Source organism: Lagopus leucura, unplaced genomic scaffold (genome assembly GCF_019238085.1).
Source record: "Lagopus leucura isolate 7727_CA_CO unplaced genomic scaffold, USGS_WTPT01 Super-Scaffold_100035, whole genome shotgun sequence".
Lineage (NCBI taxonomy): Eukaryota > Metazoa > Chordata > Aves > Galliformes > Phasianidae > Lagopus > Lagopus leucura.
The window spans coordinates 133,371-155,872 of NW_024962284.1; the positions used below are offsets into that span (position 1 = coordinate 133,371).

At 40.7% G+C, this 22,502-nt stretch overlaps 1 protein-coding gene across 1 annotated transcript in view; it reads right to left on the reverse strand.

The window, feature by feature from the left end:
* Positions 1-22,502, reverse strand: part of LOC122186275 (leucine zipper protein 2-like) — a 150,011-nt gene that overhangs the window by 80,968 nt on the left and 46,541 nt on the right. Inside the window, exon 2 of the mRNA XM_042882779.1 lies at positions 2,134-2,251. Within this exon, the coding sequence (XP_042738713.1) occupies positions 2,134-2,251 (118 nt within the window). The remainder of the gene's footprint in view (positions 1-2,133; positions 2,252-22,502) is intronic.

Below are 22,502 nucleotides of genomic sequence, written 5' to 3' on the forward strand. Positions count from 1 at the left end.
GATTGGGATCCGTTTTGTAAAAACGCTCCCAGTGAATTGCCATGGGTGAGAAAAGGAGGAACACCTGACTATGCTTTTTACTGTAATTCAGCACTGCTAACTATACATCATTTTGCAGCAAGCACTACACTGCATCCGACTGTGTAAAATAGATTAAGAAACAAACAAACAGAATCACAGAATCACACAGAATCACAGAATCACCCGGGTTGGAAGGGACCCCAAGGATCATGTAGTTCCAACCCCCTGCCTAGCAGGGCCACCAAACATACACATTCAGATCAGGTTGCCCAGGACCCCGTCCAACCTGGCCTTAAACACGTCCAAGGACGGGGCATCCACAACCTCCCTGGGCAGCCCGTTCCAGGGCCTAACCACTCTCCTAGTAAAGAACTTCCCCCTAACATCCAACCTAAATCTTCCCTCCTTCAACTTAAAACCATTTCCCCTAGTCCTGCTGTTATCAGCCCTTTTGAAGAGTTTACTCCCCTCCCGGGTGTAGGTTCCCTTCAGGTATTGATAGGCTGCAATGAGGTCACCCCGCAGCCTTCTCTTCTCCAGGCTGAACAAGCCCAACTCCCTCAGCCTGTCCTCATAGGGGAGGTGCTCCAGCCCCCTGATCATCTTAGTCGCCCTCCTCTGGACCCTTTCCAAAATCTCAATGTCTTTCTTGTACTGAGGGCTCCACACCTGGACACAGTACTCCAGATGGGGCCTCACAAGAGCCGAGTAGAGAGGGACAATCACCTCCCTGTCCCTGCTGGCCACCCCTCTCCTGATGGAGCCCAGGATCCCATTTGCCTTTCGAGCTGCCAGAGCGCACTGCTGGCTCATATTCAGTCTCTCGTCCATCAGGACCCCCAGGTCCTTCTCTGCCGAGCTGCTCTCAAGGACCGCTCCTCCCAGCCTGTACAGGTGCCTGGGCACTGAAACGACTGAAAGCACTAAGGAGGCATGACAGAGATCAGTGTGTGTGTACAGAATTCCAGAGAATTACTTTTGTATCTTTGGATCTCTGAGGTGTTGAATATGAAATACCTCACAATATGATTTTCCTGAGTACTACCTTCAAACTGCTGCATAAAAAATCCCCTTCTAAATTACCTTAGAAAAAAGAAGTAAAAAAAAATGCAGTGGGAAACTACTGGTAGTGCTGAGGTGGGGTTGGGTGGATGGAGACCACCCAATGTTCTATAGGGCACCATACACATTAATTTCAAGGAGAGAAATCTTGAATATAGGAAAATAGAGCACAACAATATGCTACAATACAGTACTGACACACATTGTCTCTATTGTCCTGTGCAAAGATACAAGGATGCCACTCCTTATATTTTTCCTATCTAGCTTACATCAACATAAGGGTACATATGCAATGGCAGGAGAATACCAGCCTCTAAAATACTATGCAATACCAAAAACCTCAGCCAAAAATGAGCCACTGCTAGACTGACAAACAGTCTCAGGCAGACAGGCATACTCTTATGTGATCATCTGATGATTTCAGTACGGGATCCAGAGCAAGATCTCTACTTTTCATTCTACGGAGCTGATATGATGGCAGAGTTAATCTGACTATTGTCCTTTCAGCCTGTCCACATTACCCAGAAAACCTCCTTAGTTAAAGCAGAAGTGTTCATCAGCTCTGGATGCCTAGCTGCCAGCTCTTCTAACACTGTCTGTCAGTTAAACTTGTAAAGTAATCCCCTGCAGTAAATCCAGTCAGTTGGTGTAGACTGCATGTCTGCAAAGTAAAGTTAGCAGCTACATTAGGCTTCGTAGGTGCAACTCATCAGCAAAGATGTGGCCTGCAACAGCAAAGGAAATCCTTTCATTGTAGCTGCCAGGTTCAATGTGTGGGAAGACCACTATGATTATTCTTTTCTGTTTCTTCTTTTGTTCTGCTACATTTTGTTTGCTCAACATTTTGTTTTTTTTTTTTTTTTTTAATTACCCAATTCATTTAGATTATGTTTTCCTTGAGGCCATCCCTTTTACTCTCAATGCAAGGTAAACAATGCACGCTCTAAAATCAACAAAAACAATGACATTTTTATTTATTAGCAGCAGATAGACATTAGTATGAAAAACACAAAGTAATTCTAAGTCCCAGAAACCCACACATAACCTAACCTGGAGGTTTTCTTTAATTCCCTCGAGTTCTTTAGAAGTCTTCGACAGCTGACGAAGAATATTGCTCCTTTCCTTAAAGACTTCCTTCAGCTGTCTCTCCAGTTCTTCATAGCCCTGTCTAACACAGAAAACAAAAGCATGAAATCCTCTCAAAACATTCTTCAGTGCACTTCAAAACAGTATTAGATTGCCCAGATTTAATTAATTAGAACTATACAGTATCTGTAGGTTCCAAACTGGAATGTGGAAAGATCTGTCTGTCTCTATATACAACAGCTTGTTTTCTCCTAATACAGATCAAGAGATGCTTTGAATGACAAAGTGATGTGCTGCATCTGAGTATACAAATCAGACTGAAAATACTGGTGTATTGTCTATGGCAAGCAGGAGATTGAGCAGATGTATTTAACATGTGTGATGGAATATAGTGTGAGATCTCTCCTGTTCTGAAAGACATCCTGCCATCGAAGTCAAGTAAAACTTGGTATGAAGTTTTTTGTCACCTGATAATTTTGGGCAAGGACAATTCAGAGCTGTTTGAACTTTGCAAGATTTATTTCATTTAAAAATTTCCCCCAAATTAATCCTCACTGCAGTACAGAATAGAGCTGAAAATATGCTAAGACGAATCAAATGCAAATTAATTTATATGGGAGAATGTTTTTTTCCTATCATTTCTAAAAACAACAATTCCTACTTAGATTACAAGTGTATTTTCTAATGTTTCTGTAGAAATCCCAAATGATGTCAATTCTATACTCTATTTTTGGTCCAGTGAAATACAGACCCAACTCTCATATACTATTTCAAGCAAAAAATCCCAAACATCTCAGTTAATTCTAAAACAGCATATATTTTCAGATAAAATCGTTGCCTTGAGGAAGACTTATCAGCAAGCTGGAGCATCTGTTTCCCCCTACAAGTGCAGTAGAAACCTTTTTTTTTTTTGCTTTGTTTTTACTTTCCTCACAGTAACTCTTTTTATCAAGGGAATAACAAAATTCAAGCCTGCAACACACGGGTGCTATTTTATGCTCAGATAGAATCATTGAATCCTTAGAGTTGGATGTGACCTTTAAAGGTCATCCAGTCCAATTCCCTGCAATGAACAGGGGCATCCACAACTAGATCAGGTTGCCCAGAGCCTGATCCAGCCTTGCCTTGATAGTCTCCAGGAATGCGGCATCCACCACTCTCTGGGTGAGGAATTTTTTACCAGTTGTATTATCCTCATCTAGAAAAGGAAAAACCGCTGGTCTTGTTGGGAACCTCTGAGAATGACTTTACGAACACACAGGGTGTCCATATAAAGAGGTAATATCAGGACTTGGTTATAAGTCACCTAAGTAATAATACATCAGAAGTAAATGATCCAGTACAGGTCACAGTCCAATTATGGATTTACAAGAAAATCCATACACCAAGGATGTGAACCTTTGAATATACAATGCGGCATTTACACCCCACAGTTTAGTTCATGTTTTCTCAAGCTGAATGACAGAATATACTGCTATATGAATTAAACCTAGCTACTGCAAGAACGCTTGATAAATACTAGCAGTCTAGTTGCATGCAATGAAAATAAAATCTCCAGCATTAAGTTTTATGTACAAACACTGACAGTTTTTGTGACTGCCCCAGCTATCTGATTTTTTAACTAGGAATATACGATGGTCAGAAAGCTATCTCATCTCAGTGCTTCAGACAACATTATATAAAACTAGCATAATGAGTTTCAGAGAATACCATCATTTTAATTTGATAACGAACAGAGGTCAAGCAGGAATTTCCTCCTGCTATGGGGTAATAAGGCAGTTTCAGTAAGGTCACCACTTCCTCCTTAAGCAGCACAATGCATGTATTGACCTCTTGCCATTGAGCTGTCATGCTTTTGTTTAAAGTAAAACCTTGCATTAAAAAATCTGTCCAAGTGGTAACACTGTCTTAAATAATCACTTCCAATTAAAGACCCAAAAAGACCTGCTCCCTAGCCCTCTCCCCCAAAATAATTCCATTACACATGTATTAAATCTGTTATCTGAATTTTAGGTTACAACACTTAGTCCATTCAGCAAAATGAAGTGTTATTTCCAGCAAATCCATCTGAAACTAGAATACTAGAGCAAATACTATAGCAAACAGATTACAGGAAACATTTCAACAGATTATAAATTTTGGTGTAAGAAGGAGAAATGTCTATCAACTCCATCTCTCCATCACTACAACTCTGACTACTATTTCTTCAAATATCAGAAGTTCAGCTTTTAGTCTTCAAAATAAAGATCAAGACTTTTCCCTGAATAACATGTACAATGGCAGGACAAAGGAAAACTGATTTTGTTTCCTGAGAAACAAAAGTGAGAAAAAGATTCATATCAACATAACTGAAAGTTGAAGAAAAGAATCTCTAAAATGAGTGAACTTGAGATAGAAATCATTCACGACAATAGAGCATCACATCATTGCCTTTTCTCTATATAAATATGAGCATTTTTAATCATGAAGTTCAGGGGGAGGGAGGTTACTGACAACCAAGAAACAGAATGAATAAAACACGCAATAGGTAATACACATAATACAATATCAATATAATATAGTATCATCTAACCTCAGCTTCAACTATATTTATAATTTCAGTCAATTCTGAATCAGTTGACCTGTGGGAAAAAGTCATATAGGCATTTTGCTGAACAACAGATAAGCCCTTGCTGAAATACAATCTGCCAGATATAACCACTTTGCACACTCAAATGGCATTTCCATAATATGTTCTGTATTCAGCCATTATCTAACCACTGTGTTTCAGGCTGAAGAAAATACAAGGAACATGAAAAAATTGGGATTTAGGGGAACCAAGGAACATTTTTATTTACCTGTCCTCCATAGCTTGTGTACAAAATATTCGATTGAATGTTTCCCCTCTACCTACTGAGAATCACGCACAAGTATGTAGTTTATTAACTATTCAGAGAAAAAATCCCTTAGTCAATACTTACATGAATTCTAAACAGTCTTAAGCATCCTATGTATTTTAAGTGCAATAGCCCACAAAATGGTTGCAGCCCAGATGCGTTTTATTGGGTTTTTCCACAACTAGCAGCTAGAGAATCAGGCCCTTTGCATCCACTTCCTCTGACTTGCTAATGCATGCACTCTAAATAAAACAAAACCAACCTGGCTTCTCTTTGGCAGACCCTTGGCTCTGTAGAATCAGTAACCCACCAGAGAAAGCACACAACTGCCAGTTCCCACAAAAGGAGCAAAAAGAGACTTCTGAAAACTTGTAGTTGGCATAAAACAAGGCTCCGAGAAATAGAACAGCAAGTTATGTGTTTAACTTGATATTGAGAATGACTCAGGGGAAAAAAAAAACCCAACAACTTTCATTGATCTACTTTAAACTGCATAGGTCACGAAAAGTGAGTTAACGTCACGAGGAAGGACAGCACAAAATGTTGTGATTCCACACTAAAATAACTTTACCTAGAGCAATAAATCCTTACTGAATTCATACAAATGTAATAAGGAGCAGGCACATAAACCTTCTGAAAGCTATTAAACTCTGCACAACTACTCAAATACTGCATAAATATAGACTTGTCCTCTGCATGAAAACTTTGCCTTTCACATCAGTTCAACAGGATTTGGTCTTCAGTAGGAAATACATTCACACTAAAACCTTTCTCTTTTTGATAGGTAACATTGCAATTTTTCAGTTCTGATATTCTTCATCATTTATATCCACAACACTGCATCTACGTTTGTTTTCTACCACAAATCTTTGACTGTGACCTCAGTGTTAATATCCTCAAATACACAATACATGCAGTAGACTTAGCAGATAACCAAAACCACTTTCTTCCAATAACTCTGACTAAGTCAGGTTAACATTTCTGTCTGTGCGCTATGTTAAATTCTCTACTTACTGGCTATGAGTACTAGCATAGCACGCACATATCTGTCTGAAAGAGACAATACATCACAAAAAAGCAACTTCTGTACACAGATTGTTATGAAAGCTACATCAGAATGGAAGTATATCAAGGTTCTTATCTTGGTTCCCAGATACTGGTAGAAAATTTCTCATTTCAGTTGGCTCTTACAGCATTGCATCTTTAGTCTTCCAAGACTTCCAGTCTTACCCTTATCCAGGGCAATCCTGAATCTCTTTTGGATTCACAGCAAACTTTTCAAAACTAACTGTAGGTCCAGAGTAGTCTGGCTGTGGTAAGCCTCATTGTTTTGTTGTTTAAACTCTTATCTCCTTATAATGAGTAGGTCACCTGCTCAGCAATTCCATCAGCAAATCTGTCCCGCACATGCTCTTCAACCTGTTACAGTGGCAACAGAGCTTTAAACGGAATAGACAGAAGCAATTGCATAGCTCCTTTTCTGCCAGAAAGGCAACTTTGAACAATTTCACGTCAAATTTGTCTTTGAAGTATCAAGCCAATCTAACTTTGTTCAGTCCACTGTGAAAACAGATCATCATCTCCAAACACTACTACCCTGTCTGCTTGTACAAAATACAGGATCACGCACTCTACAGCACTTCACTTGGAATATTTCAGACTTATTTATTCAAAATCCAGAAAGTTCTGTTTTGTGTAGAAACCATTTTCTCATAAAGCTGTGTTTAACAGGAGGGTTTTATTCTGCTGAGAACTGCTGAACTTGTTGGTGTTGCTGCTATAACATGCATTTTTCTGCAACAGAATCATTCAAACATGCTACATTTCTCAGAAAACACTTGGGCATCTATGACAAAACCTGCAGGCATTTTTCTCCCTTCCTTCCACTAGTATTTTTACCATGTTTACTTGTTTGGTGCATAAAGCATTTCATAAACACTATTTTTGTGTTCACCATGGATTTTCCACAGCACATCACTTTCTGAATGATCCAAAATCTGGAGTGAATTAGGTTTTCATTAGCATAAAAGTCCTTAGTGAACAGTGTCATAAGGTGAAAAGGAACACTAGGAAACAAGACACTGAAGAGGACTGAGCATGGGAGAGGCTGCAACAGAAGAAGTGTTACAATCCAAGCCATACACAGCCAGTAGCCTATATCAAGGCTCACCACACTAAATTCCAATTGCTTGCTACATGCACCCACTTCTTGTCCAAAGCAAGTTCATGATGCTTCTACAACAAGGAATGAGAACCTGAAGAACCTGCATGGATATACCATATTGACAGTTGGATGGTGAGTCCATAGCAGCTTCACTGTTAAGTGACTTTGGGAACACTAGAAGTGTTATGACCACCTTTACAACTTTTCTCTTCCTTGGCTTTTTAGTGAAACTAAGCAAACTACAGCTATCTGAGAGGTTTTCAAAGGTCACAAGATAAATTATAATGTAAAGCATTATTAAGTGCAAATATAAATGTTCCTGACAGTTCTGACTCTGATCTTTTGAATCATGAGAAGTACACCAGAAAAGGAAAGAGAGGTTGAACAGCTAAACTCACCAGTTATGGAATACAAATCAAGTGCTAAAGAACCATATATTTCGCAAATTTTCTTCACGAGTTCTTTGCAAGTTCCATACAAATCTGTGCTTGACGCTGAGAAAATTCTTTTGAATTTGTAAACTACAGCTTAAATATATATATGTATACATATAGATATATATATGTATATACATACATACATATATACATAGACACACACACACATGTATAAAGCACACACTGAAAGCAAAGGTCCATATCACTTCCTAAAGACCTTCCCGTTCTCAAATTCTCAAATACTAACTCTTCCCTCAGCATATGGCTCCATCAGTAGCCAGCATCTAGGACATCTTGTAGATAGTATAAAATGTAACTCTTACCCTCACCTTAACCTATTTTTATCAGGCTCCATATATAATAATATAAGTACTTCTACAGCTACATCAAGAGCTATGTGAAATGAACCTGCTCAGAGTTTCTAATTATCATAGAACAGCTGTGAACATGCACATTTCTCCTCTCATTACCCATGCGCTTTGAATGACATTTCCATTGCAAAGATTTTCAGGATCAGTGGAAGCAAATACCACAAAGCAAACTTGTCAGTGCATTTTGTGAGATCAAAGTTTTGTTTCAGAGAATGGCATATGAATGTGCCTGAAATTTACCACAGGTGCAAAGTAAGGAGGTTGGATCTGTATGGTGGGCATTATTTCTCACCTCCCAAAAAGAAGAGCTTCCTTCAATCTATATGCCGCCTATTTTTGCTCAGTCAGAACTCAGCAAGATATGAATTCATGGAATTCTCCTTAATTTTAACGCAACTTCCACAAAAAAAAAAAAAAAAAAAAAAAAAAAAAAAAAAAAAAAAAAAAAAAAGGACAAAGGAGAGGGAGGTGGGAGTTGTATTGTCTTTGTGACTCTCATTCATATGAACTCAAAAACAACCATGGAAAAAAAATGGAATGAATAGGCTCTAGTACTACTACAACAGAGCTGAAATGATGCAAATTTATACTTCTACTGGAGGGATGTCCCAGGTTATTAGCATGCTGACACAAACACACTGTCCAACTTCCAGTGTGCAGATACTACTGGAACTGAATGTTCTGAAACACCTGATGTGTCCAATTTCATCCAGATGATTTTCTCCCCACATAAAATTAATATAATAAAAAAAGTAAAGAGTTCAAGTCAAAAGCCATTAAGGAATTACAATTTCAACAACCCCAGGTACAACTTCAAAATCCTCCTCTCTAATTCCCCATTTAAGAAAAATAAAGGTCATGGAAATGTCTGGTCCATTTAGCCTGCACATATTTTCCTCTCTCCTAAATCTGTGCTCCTAACCAGCGCAGGCTTACCTATGTTAGGAAAAAGCGGGGGGTGAAAATGCACTTCGGTTGAATAATATCCTCAAATAACTCTGAGAGAGGACTGAGGAAAATCATATCTCTCCAGTGCAAGCACACCTTTCCTACTGCACCTGGATGGAATACTAAAGAGTGCTCTGACAGCGAGAAACAATCCAAGCTTTAGCAAAGATTAAGTACAAATTCCCACAATCGGCGTGAACAGTAGTCAGTCTTTCAGGAAGCTGTAAAGGAGGCACTTGATTTGTCGCTACACTTGCCAAGAAGGTTAGAAAATCAGTGCAGCTGATATATCCCAGCAGCAGTTTTAGGGGCCTATTGATTTCTTTTCTACCTGAACTGGAGAATGGTTTTCTCAAGGGGAATTACAATACAAGATCACTTACCAAGGACAAGCCCATTCTTTTTCAAAGTGATGTATTTTGCCTTGTTGTATTTACACCAGATGTGTAACTAAAGTAAATGTGAAAGGATTTTAATCATACCGAATTATTTACTGGTATTACTAGATAGGAGAAAGGATTTATAACTTCCAGGGTGAAAGTTGCAGTTAACATACCCCTCCCCATGATTTGTGCTAACAGCAAGAATTGCCGCATTGACTTCCTGATCATCCATCCTTTGCTCTGTCTCCAGTGAACAGTTCAAACAAAAACAGAAAACATCATCCGCATTTTCACACCAATTGTTCCTTCCACCTGGCACACCTCTTCACATGAAGCCAGGAAAGCAATATATATGGCAGAAAGTGAAATCCTTTGTATGTATGTGTCTATATACTTACACCTAAAAACACACCCAGCCAAAATACAGCCCCAACAGCAGAAAAGGCTGCCCAGGACCACGTCCAGTCTGACCTTGGGAATCTCCAGGGCTGGGGCATCCACAGACTTTTTGGGCAGCCTGTACCAGGGCCTCACCACCCTCTGAGTTATGAATTTTATCCTAGCATCTAACCTAAATTTCACCCACCCCCCCCTCCTTTTTTTAATTTTATTTTAATTTAAAGCCATTCCCCCTTGTTCTAACACTAGATGAACCAGATGACTTTCTAAGGTCGCTTCCAAATCAAACAATTCTATGATCCTATCATTATTTATCTTTCCCTACACAAAAAAGCTCCTATAATGCAAGAGAAAAAAACACATGCAAAATATGAAAGAACTGCATGCACTGAATGGAAAAAAAACCTGAATTGCTTAAACATTTTGCCCACATTTTTGAGCATCTCTTCTCACATTTTAGATTCATTGTGGAAATTAAAAAGAGCTTCCAAAAAGGCACCTTGACTGAAAAGGCTATTGATTTCAAGAATATTCACCATTTAAACATTTAATCGAACAAGGATCTTATATTTGAACTCAACATTTTCTTTTTAAGCATGATTTCATTATATAGCATAACAGATTTTTGACACTTGCCCTTTATATTGAATGTTTTTGTACAAGTCTGAATGTATCACCTCTTTCAAGAATCATGTTAGAAGTCAAATATCTTACATCACATGAGATCTCTTCAGATGAAATAAATAAATCGAATCAGAAATAGAACTGAAAGCTTGACCTTGAAGTTGCCTTTTCATTTCTACAGCTCTCAGAGGTACCACAGCACTAGGGCTTTTTGGGTTGTGAGTTGTTGTCATTGTTTTTTTGTTTTTTTGTTTTTTTTTATTTTTTGCTTGAACAGAAGTCTGAATCAGGAAAACCTGGATATTCAGCAGAGACTCTGGAATCTCCACTTATCATAGAATAGCTTCAGTTAGAGGAGACCTTAAAGATCACCTAGTTCCAATTCCCTGCCAAAAAAAGGGTTACCAGGATCCCATTCAACCTGGCCTTGAGAACCTTCAAGGATGGAGCACCCATCCTCTGAGTAAACAGTTTATTCCTAACATCTAACCTAAGTCTCGTCTCTTTTAGTTTAAAGTCCTTCCCCCCTTATCCTATCACTATCAAACCAAGTAAAAAGTCTGTCCCCCTCCTGCTTGTAAGCCTCCTTCAAGTACTGGAAGACAGCAATGAAGTCTCCCCATGGCCTTCTCCAAGCTAAATTAGCTCTCTTCTGGAACTGCTCTGACAGCTCCACATCCTTCCTGTACTGGGGGACACGGTACTCCAGTTAAGGCTCACCAGGACATAGTAAAGGGAGACAATCCCCTTCCTCTCCCTGCTGCCACCACTCTGTTGATGCAGCCCAAGATGAAGTTGTCCTCCTTGACTGCAAGTGCATGCTGCTGGCTCAGGTCCAGCTTCTCGTCCACTAGGACCCCTAAGTCATTCTCTGCAGGGCTGCTCTCAGTGCTCTCTGTACTCACCTGGGATTGTCTCAACCCCAGGGCAACACCTTGCATTCAGCCTTGTAGATCCTCATTAGAGTCTCGTGTGTCCAAGTCACTCTGGATGGCATTCCTTCCTCCTATTGTGTCAATTTCACTACACAGCTGTGTGTCATCAGCAAACTTGTTGAGGGTGCAATCAATTCCACTGTTAATGTGGATGACAAAGGTGTTGAAGAGCTGGTCAATATGGACACCTAGGAGATGCTGCTCTTAACTGGCTTCCACCTGGACACAGAGCCACTGACAACTACTCTTTGGCTGTCTTGGATTATCTCCTCATCTCACATGCATGGTTACAATACATGGTACAGTGCAATCTCTTGTGTTAATAAGGGTGCAGAAATATCTTAGCCTTTCAGGTAGAGATTTAGATGACTATAAGGTGTCACTTGTGCTTCATTAATTGCTTTATTATTTATCACCTTTAGATTCAGGGTACAGTTACATCCATATATACTGGGTAGATTTAGACTAGATATGGGTAGATTTAGACTAGATATTAGGAAGAAATTCTTCTTTGTGAGGGTGGTGAGACACTGGAACAGACTGCCCAGAGAGGTTGTGGATGCCCCCTCCCTGGAAACATTCAAAGCCAGGCTGGATGGGGCTGTGAGCAACCTGGTCTAGAGGGAGGTGTCCCTGTCTATAGCAGGGGGTTGGAACTACATATCTTAAAGCTCCATTCCAACCCATGCAATTCTATGATTCTATGATTATTCTACTGATTGGAAATTAAAACAATTAACAATTAACATTTTCTGAACATTAATTTAAAACAATGAAGGTTATGTATACATAACCTTCATTATCAGCATCAATACAGTGGTAACTTAGTGACAGTCACAGCAAACACAGAAGAGATCAGCAGCTTTTAACACAGTGAGCTATTTTTTAAAGAGTAGCTGACTTGCTATTGTACGATTTCATTTCTTGCTTGTCTAATAATCGAAGTGTGCTGTTAATTCTTCCACTCCCCAAATCAAGGTAGCCAATGCAACTGTGATACCTGGATAAAAATCACAATTATTTTTTAGAAAGATAACCCAAAATGTAAATGATGCACAAATAATATTAATATTCAGAGAAAGACTTAGTTAGAAATGGCAGACAACTTTGGATAAGAGCATCCTTGATTTCCGAGGAAAAAAAGCCAGAAATAGAAACCACTACAACAAGACACAGCAGTACACGCAATCTGGAGGCAGTAAATGCAAATACTCAAGATTCATAGCTCCTATTCAAGTGTTCAGGACCCTCTGGAGGAAGCAATCACAATTTGGCAGTTGTTAGATGTGATACTAAAAGATGCTCAAAGCCCAACTTTTGAACACTGACTAAAATGAGATGGAGCCCTATTTCAGCCCTTTAAGCTGACTATGCAGGAATGATTTTTTGCTCACTAAGAGGAAAACAGGTCAGCAACTACATGGTGCTTATAACGAGACATTGGTTAATTATATTCAAGAAAATATTGCCAATATTTTATAAGTGCATTTCCTGTTCTACAAGAAGCAACCATATTTACTCAAAGTAAAAAATATCTAGTTCAGCCAGCTTGCTTCACATTGGAAATGATGTAATAAACGTTAACTTCCTTTAGTAATTCCTCACTTCTAAAACTTGAACTCATTGCATTTCTATGCATTTTTGTACCACACATAAACTTTCACAAAAAAGGCAAGAGGCTTAGAGCACTTTAGAGCTTTATTGCTAATGCAGCAGAAAATCAGTTTCTTGCACAATGCAGATGGATCTTATCGACATGAGGAGATTTACACTTGATTTTCACTTGTATTAAAAAGAAGGCAAGCAGAGGAACCCGGATACAACCACAATATAACAAATAAAAATAGTGACATAGAAAGCAATTGAATACTTGAGGAAGTAAGTAAATACGTAAACAACAGTAAAGTTTAAATTGTTAGATTATTTCTTGAAATCTGGACAGAAACAGGCTATTTTCTGACCTAGAATAAGAAAGCAAATTTGCAGAGAAAGCTGAAAAAACTTTGGCTCTTTTCCCACTTGAAGATGACTCTAGTTAATAAAGGATATATTAATCTTTCTGAAACACTTGAGAGAAGCAAAGCTATAAAGAAATGTCAGGTTTGGGTCATTTAGAAGTGATTTTCCATCAGTGGCTTATGTTACTGCAGATATAAGCCAACTATATTCATATAACTGCCTGCAGTTATCAGCTGTAATACACACACTGTTTTAAACCAATATTTTTGAAGAATTCCATATAATTCGAACAATAATCCTCCTTCATGATACGGGTACAATAACTACTACATTTACATCATTCTTCAGATAACTTATACTATTGCACTTCACTTTCACCTACTTAAAACAGATCACTGACTTCTTAGCAGTCAGAAAATTTTAGCATGTTTTAACTGACTTTGCTTGCTTCCTAGACAAAAGCATCACTAAATAAGGTTACCTTGGCAGAGGTCTGCTTTGACTCTTTTTCTTAGACCCTCTTTGGCAAACATCCTAAGGAAAGCACACTGATCTTTGCAAATGTCAACCTTGCTATTCAAACCCATCAAGAGCAGAAAAAAAACCAAACAAATAAAAACAACAAACCCCTAAACCCTGTAACTATTCCCAAATCGGACATCTAGTGCTGCACCCAGTCCATAAAGTCATTAGGGTTGAAAAAGACCATTCAGATCATCTAGTCCAACCTTCCATCCATCTAGATGCATGCTCCTCAGTCTCTTAAACAACATTTTTAAAATGTAATGGGATCAGGGAGGAGAAAATCTTCTGTATGTGGAGCATTTGCAGCTGATAATAATGGCTTCGTATATCCTCAAGGAATTTTAATACATATGTGGAAAGCACCACAAAATACACTTCCTGAGATGTACTGGCCTTGTAACACTACATGAAAACGCATGCTAATGGAATGTAAAGACCTACAGCAAGCTGCCCATTGATTTTATCATAAAAATACCCAAATTCATGTCTACAGCTCTGAATTTCTGTAATGCAGTCTGGCTCTGCATCTAGCAATGTCAGATTTATGTCAAGTTGTACATGATATGAGTTCAGAGGTCCTAAAGCAATGAATTACTGATGTGACACACTAATGCACTGTGCACACGTGCAAGATTTCAGCCACTCTTTTAATCAGCCTGCAGCTATATGTACTTTGAGCTTACAAATCCCAAGAGCTTCAGCCAATACTATCATATACAAAGACCATTCGCCACAGATGCAATGAAGTTCATTCCATATCTGTTTGGTTTCGAATTTTTTCATTTTAATGAACAGAAAAGAATGAAAATAAATCACACACAAAACCATTCAGCATAAAACCAAAGGTCCAAGCTTTCTGAGTAATTCATGGCATAGAGGTTTTTCTTCCCATTGCATCATATAAGACAAAAACCTCTTTTCCTGAAGTACTGGTTCCTTTTCTATAGTTAGTCTTTTCAACATGTAACACTAAGTGATATAAAAGAATATTATTACAACCATCTATCCTCTAGATGAGATTTGTACAGCCATTTCTTATCTGAGGAGTTCATAACTACTGCATTATCTCAGAACGGAGAAACATACTCCTTGACCAAGCATGGCAGAATTGTCTTTCTTCCAACACATGCCTTATCTACCTTATGTTTATGACCTCTGGAGTAGTTTTTGCTACATTTCAATATCACCTTCCATAGACCCAAATTGTTTTAAAGGATTTAGAAGAAAAGAGCTGAAAATATAGAAAAAGATAATTTTTGAAATAAACCAGTCACTGAGTCTGAGTCACTGACCATTTTCCAACCCAATCAGACCGTTCCCTCATACACCTTTTTTTCCTTTTCATATAGAACAAATTCACGCAGGGCACAAAGCATACAGCTAATAACGGACAGTTTCCTCTGATTTATTTAAAACTGAAGCAAGAGCTGTTGTCTCCTCCATAAAACAGCAGGTGAACCATAATAGCAAAATCAACAGAGCAAAAAGCAGGACACCCATACTACTGCTCAGAACCATTCCAGATGTGATAGTTCTGGGTCAGCAGCTAAATACTGTAATGGGAGAATTGTGCTTACAAGAAAAAAAAAAAACACAAAAAAAAACCTCAGATCCCAAAGGTAACCAAGCAAGAAAGCCACACATGTTAAGTGTTGATCTCACCTGAAAAAAGACTTTCATTTCCACCAAAAACACTCACATGGAATTTTTATACAGATTCAAGCATTTTGTGACACTTCAGTTCAATCAGTTCAGTTAGATTATTATGGCAGTATTAAAATGAGAATGTTCTGCTGAGTATGCAGATTATTTACTTTAAACCTACTGTTTGAACTACATGGATATTGGTGTTTTAGAGCAAATGAAATAACATGAAAGGTTTGACCTGTTTTCATCCCCTTACACCAAATAATTACTCTTTCATGCAGTTTTTGGCAAAGTATCAAGTTTAAATGGTTTGTGTTAAATGTAAATAAAAATACAGAAAATGGGGCACCATTCAAACTCAGACTCACACTTCCCCCTGCTTCAATATTTATGCTTCAGTATTTTCTGTAAAGAGCCCTGAATGTAAATATGCATCATCATTATCAATGACTTTATGAAAGAAACAGCAGTTGGACTGTAGTGTTCTGGAATGGGATTGTCCAAGCCTTTTTACCAGTATCAACTCTGGTCCCTATGCAAAAGCCCATCGTGATGCTCCTATGAGTTCCCAGGAATCCCCAGATGGGATGGTACCCAGTTATGCAGAAAAGGATACAGCCCTGGGTGCTGAGAATACAGAGCATGGCATTGGAGAGCAGTGTGACTTATGTGTCCCTGTAGACGTAAAGCAACTGTATTCATAGAGAAGATTAAGAGCCGATGAAACAGACCAGAGAGAATGAAAAGCTGCTGTATCATTTCTGGGTGTCATTTGGAAAAGACTAATTGGGAAGCTAATGTTTGGAGTCTGCTCAGTATTTAGCACAAATTGCACTTCATTCTACCCTTGCTCTCATCAACACTTGGAGAACTAAAATAAAAATAATATTACTGAGGTGAAGATACTATCATTAAGTGAAAAAGCATACGCTATCAAACTACTCTAACTGACAAATCTCTGTGCAGAGCACTCTGAGTCACAGCACAGACTGTTGTAAAACAAAAAGGTGAAAAATAGATGGTACCAAGCCTTCACATTTCTCAGCTTTCCCCTCTTGTGCATGCTATGTGCACAACAGATACACAGTCAGAAAGTCTCATGTGGTTTTACCAGCCATTATCCTCTGTTTATAGCACTGACTCAGTAATAAAAGGACATGTTCTCATCAATGCATGATATAAACTATAAGATGTTTTTTCTGTTGCTTGGGGTGTTTTGGGGATCATAAAAGCAACTGTTTACAGTTGAACTTCAGCTCAGGATTTACAAGCGAGTCATTTTGGAACATGGCTCTTGTACAGAGCAGCTGAGGGCACTTGGGATGGTTCAGTCTGGAGACGAGGAGGTGCAGGGGAGACCTCACTGCTCTCTACAACTCCCTGAAAAGACGTCATGGCGAGGTGGGGGTCAGCCTCTTCTCACAGGTAACAGAGATAGGATGAGAGAGAATGGCTTTAAGATGCATCAGAGGAGGTTCAAATTGGATATTAGGAGAAATTTCTCCTCAGAAAGAGTGGTCAGATATTGGAACAGGCTGTCCAGAGAGGTGACAGAGTCACTATCCCTGGATGTTCAAGGAAAGGGTAGATGTATTACTTAGGGACAAGTCTCACTGGTCTACACTGGTGGTAGGTGGCTGGTTAGACTTGACACTCTTAGAGGTCTTTTCCAACCTTAATGATTCTATGATTTCAAAAAAAATTAAACACATCATTTTCATGAGCAGAATAAGAAAGGGAATATAATCAATGCTTTTGCCTTAGTAGTTCAGCCTATGAGCCAACCACGAGAGGAAGCACTCCTTCCTATCTACCACAACATGACTCTGAGCACCAGTTATTTTGGGCTTCTTTCAGTTTTCAGTACCCAGCAGCTTTCTTCCTCTGTGACTGTAGCTGCTGGATACTGAGCATTACTGAACAGACAGATAGCTCTGAGCTCTTCTAAAACCTGACTCTTTGAAAAAACCCAGTGATGTGGAAAAAAATGAACAACTGGTATGGGTGACTAATTCAAGTTGTGTCCCCCAGGGGTCAGTACTGGGGTCCATCCTGTTTAATATCTTTATTGATGACCTAGATGAGGGGATTGAGTGCACCCTCAGTAAGTTTGCAGATGACACCAAGCTGGGAGGGGGTGTCGATCTGCCTGAGTGTAGGGAGGCCCTTCAGAGGGATTTGGACAGGCTGGACCACTGGGCTGAGGTGAATGGGATGAGGTTCAATGAGGCCAAGTGTCAGGTCCTGCACTTTGGGCACAACAACCCATGCAGCGTTATAGGCTTGGGGATGAGTGGCTGGATGAGTGTGAAGAAGAAAGTGACCTGGGGGTGTTGGCTGATGCTTGGCTGAACATGAGCCGACAGTGTGCCCAGGCGGCCAAGAGGGCCAACGGCATCCTGGCCTGTGTTAGAAATAGTGTGGCCAGTAGGAGCAGGGAGGTGATCATCCCCCTCTACTCAGCACTGGTGAGGCCACACCTCGAGTACCGTGTTCAGTATCATATGCTGCATGATATGGTTTAGTGCTTGTGGTGGCAATGGTGATGAGGAGACAGTTGGACTAGATGATCTTGTAGGTCGTTTCCAACTTTGTGATTCTATGATTCTCTGATTCTATGAATTGTACCACTTTTTCATTCAGTTCATAACACAGGCAAAAAAAAAAACATTTTAACCACCAAACTGTAATGACTCAAAGCAAACCCATAGGCTTCAGCTACACAGTATCTAAAGAGCATTAGGAATAAGAGATACCACAGCATGTATTCTAAATTCTGAAGAGAACAAAGGAGAGATTGCAAGCTCCCAGTGTCCTCTCCACACTTCATGCAAATTCTGTAGTCATGCAGCTGGTGGGCTCAGAATTGAACTGGATTTGTACTTATCATTTAGAATTATTTTGTGTTCTGGTTCCCAAGCATTCATTTTTCATGTCATCGTTTCCCACGGCTGTCAACTGCAGAAGAACAAATTTACTCAGAAGTTAAGGGTTTTCAATCTTGGAAAAATACATTTTTTTCTGTGCATCCTGGATTCAGAATTTTACCTTATTGTCTCATGGCTTGCAAGCAAACTGAATAGGCCAGAGTAAATTCAAGAGTAAAGAGGAAATAATAGTGCCCTCTGAATAGGACAACAGATCTGCATGTAAGAGAAATGGCTCCGTGTCTGGGCTGTTTTGATCCTGCTGAAGACTTTCATCCTGTGAATTTATCTCATATTGCCTGAGGCCATCCTTGGCTTTTTGCAGAACCCCTGTTGTACTTCCAGTTCTGCTGAAACATGCATTGCTTCATATTCAGCTTACATTTCATCCTGGAGGCTACACATACAAATATTTCTGAAGAGCAAAGTTTCCTGAAATAAGATGTCATTTTGAAATGGATTTTCACTTATATCAAAGTTTATAGAGGAAACTGTGCTGTTTGTTAGCCTAGCCACCATTAATTACTCTCTTTTGCCCTGAAGATGCCATGCTGACTGAGAGCAAAGCTCATATAGACAAAATAAGCAATCACACAAATTGCAAAATGCAATGAGAAAATATAAAGTTTAATGTTTCCAGACAAGGAAACAAGGTAATGAGAAGGATTTGAGGCACAGGGCATTGTGTGGAGATACTCCCTGACACCCCTCTATAGTATGTACCCCCTGTATGGTTCTGTATAGTTGAGGTCCTAAGCAGGGACTCTTCGCTTTCAGACAATTGTTGGCCTCATGTTCATACCCCCTAAACTTAGACAGCTAAGCTATTTTTAAGGCATTTCTTAATATTACTGCTATCCTTACTATGTCCAAGAGCTCCATTTGCTTCAGAGCTGGGCAAGCCCTTGCACTAGGCAAGGGATCTGGAGTCAAAAAGGCCAACAAAAAAGTTCTTTTTATGGCTGTTTTAAAGCCAGCAACAGTGCTGCGCTTGTGCTAGTCAGCTGGCTCCTGAGTCAGCAGGTATGGAGCCTGCACATTAGCAGCACGGTTTAAACACCCAAAGAACATGTCATCACCCGCCCTTGATGTTTGCACCTGATAATAAGCTTTAAAGAGCTTCAATGAGGGCGAAAGCTAGCTCCTAGAGCACCCCAAGTGAGTAACTTGTTGCTGTTCTGAGGTCTGCAAGTATTGTCCCTCCTTGCTCAGGAGACCGGCTTTCCTCTTGGCGGTCTTTGAGACTGCAAGCCTAACCATGGTCTCCACCAGACAGTGGGCTTATTCCAAGAAGACCATGGCAACCCAGATGGAGGGCCTACCCAGAAATGTGGCTGTTCAGGTCTCTGGCTGCAGGGAGTACCTGAGCCTGCTGATGCTGGAGAGGGTGGCAGGGATTCCACCTGTGCATGTGAAACAAAATCCTGGACCTCCTGTTTGTTACCAGAGAAGATCTTGTGGAGGATGTAAAGGTTGGAGGCTATTTGGGGCATAGTGATCACGAGATGCTAGATTTCTTGGTCGTTGCTTAACCATGGAGGGGAGTCAGCAGAACCACCACTTTGGACTTCCGGAGGGCAGACTTTAACCTCTTCAGGACCATGGTTGAGAGGGTTCTTTGAAAGGTACTTTTGGAGAGCATGGGAGCCCACGAAGGCTGGGAATAATTTAAGGAAGTTACTTTAAAGGTGCAGGAGCTGACCATCCCCAAGTCACAGAAGATGAGCCGACAGGCAAGGAGATCGGACTGGCTGAACAGAGGCATTTGACTGGATCTCAAGAACAAAAGGAAAGTTTATGTCTCTGGAAGAGTGGGCAAGCTACTTATGATGATTACAGGTACGTAGTGAAGCTGTGCAGGGAGAAAATTAAAAAAGCCAAAGCCTAGCTAGAACTGAACTTGGCCACTAAGGTAAAGGGAAACAATAAATATTTTTATAAATACATCAACAGCAAGAGAAGGGCTAGGGAGAATCTCCATTCCTTGTTGGATGCCAAGGGCAACTTGGTGACCAAGGATCAGGATAACGCCAAGGTACTTAATGCCTTCTTTGCCTCAGTCTTTAATAGTAAGACTTGTTACTCCCTGGGAACACAGCCCCCTGCGCTGGTAGATAGGGATGGGGAACAGGATAAGCCCTGCATGATCCATGATGAGAGTTTTGGACCTGCTCCAAAATCTGGATGCTCACAAGTCCATGGTGCTAGATAGATCGCACCCTAGACTCATGAGGGAGTTGGCGGATGTGGTTGCCTAGCCACTCTCCATCATTCTTGCCAGTCCTGGCTAACTGGGGATGTCACGGCAGACTGGAGACTGGCAAATGTGACGCCCATCTTCAAAAAGGGCTGGAAAGATGATCCTGGTAGCTACAGACCTATCAGTCTCACCTCGGTGCATGGGAAGGTTATGATGGGAGCCATCATGGATCAATTAAAGGTCAACCAGGGGATTCAGGCCCAGTCAGCATGGGCTTACAAACAGTAGATTGGGTATGACAAACCTGATTTCATTCAGGTGACCCGCTTAGTAGATGAGGGTAAGGCTGTTGATGTAGTCTACCTGGACTTCAGTAAGGCCTTTGACACTGTCCCCAACAACATTCTGGAGAAGCTGACTATCCATCACAGCTTGGATGGGCGTACCGTCCGCTGAGTGAAACACTGGCTGGATGGCCAGGCCCAAAGAGTTGTGGTCAGTGGAGTTAAGTCCAATTGGCTGCGTGATGTCCCCCAGGCCTCGGTACTGGGGCTGCTTCTATTTAACATCTTTATTAATGATCTTGATGAGGGAATTGCAGATGATACAGAGTTGGGAGGGAGTGTTGATCTGCCTGAGGGGAAAAGGGCACTACAGAGGGATCTGGATAGACTGGATGGATGGGCCAAGGCAAACTGCATGAGGTTCAAGTGTCGGATCTTGCATTTTGGTCACAACAACCCCAGGCAATCCTATAGGCTTGGGGAAGAATGGCTGGAAAGCTGCCTGATAGAAAGGGACCTTGTACTGATAGACAGGTGGCTGATTATGAGCCAGCAGTGTGCCCAGGTGGCCAAGAAGGCCAATGGCATCCTGGCTTGGATCAAGAATGGTGTGGTGATCAGGACTAGGGAAGTCATCTTGCCCTGTGCTTGGCATTGGTGAGGCCGCACCTAGAGTGCTGTTTTCAGTTTTGGGCACTTCAGTACAGAAAGGACGTTGAGGTGCTGGAGCAGGTCCAAAGAAGGGCAACAAGGCTTGTGAAAGGCTTGAAGAATGTGCCCTACAAGGAGAGACTGAAGGAACTGGGGCTGTTCAGTTAAAAAGGAGGCTGAGGGGAGATGTCATTGCTCTGTTGCAATATCTGAAAGGTGCTTACAGCGTGCTTACAGGTTGGTCTGTTCTTACTGGTGACAGGACAAGGGGAAGAAGCTTCAAGTTGTGCCAGAGTAATTTTAGGTGGTGGTTGAATCACCACCCCTGGATGCATTTAAAAACCATTTAGATGTGGTACTCAGGGACATGATTTAGCAGAGGTTTTGTTAGAGTTAGGGTAGTATGGTTAGGTCATGGTTGGACTCCATGATCTTTAAGATCTTTTCCAATCCAAGTAATTCCGTGATTCTATGACACCAAGTTGGGAGGTGGTGTCGATCTGCCTGAGGGTAGGGAGGCCCTTCAAAGGGATCAAGATAAGCTGAATTGCTGGGTTGAGGTGAATGGGATGAGGTTCAATAAGGCCAAGTGCTGGGACCCGCACTTTGGGCACAATAATCCCATGCATCGTTATAGGCTTGGGGATGAGTGGCTGGATGAGTGTAAAGAGGAAAAAGACCTGGGAGTGTTGGTTGAAGCTCAGCTGAACATGAGCCAACAGAGTGCCCAGGCGGCCATGAGGGCCAGCAGCATCCTGGCCTGCATTAGAAATAGCGTGGCCAGCAGGAGCAGGGAGGTAATCATCCCCTGTACTCAGCACTGGTGAGGCCACACCTCGAGTGCTGTGTTCAGTTTTGGGCCCCCTCACTACAGGAAAGACGTTGAGGTCCTGGAGCATGTCCAGAGAAGGGCAACAGAACTGGTGAGGGGTCTGGAGCACAAGTCTTATGAGGAGCGGCTGAGGGAGCTGGGATTGTTCAGTCTGGAGAAGAGGAGGCTCAG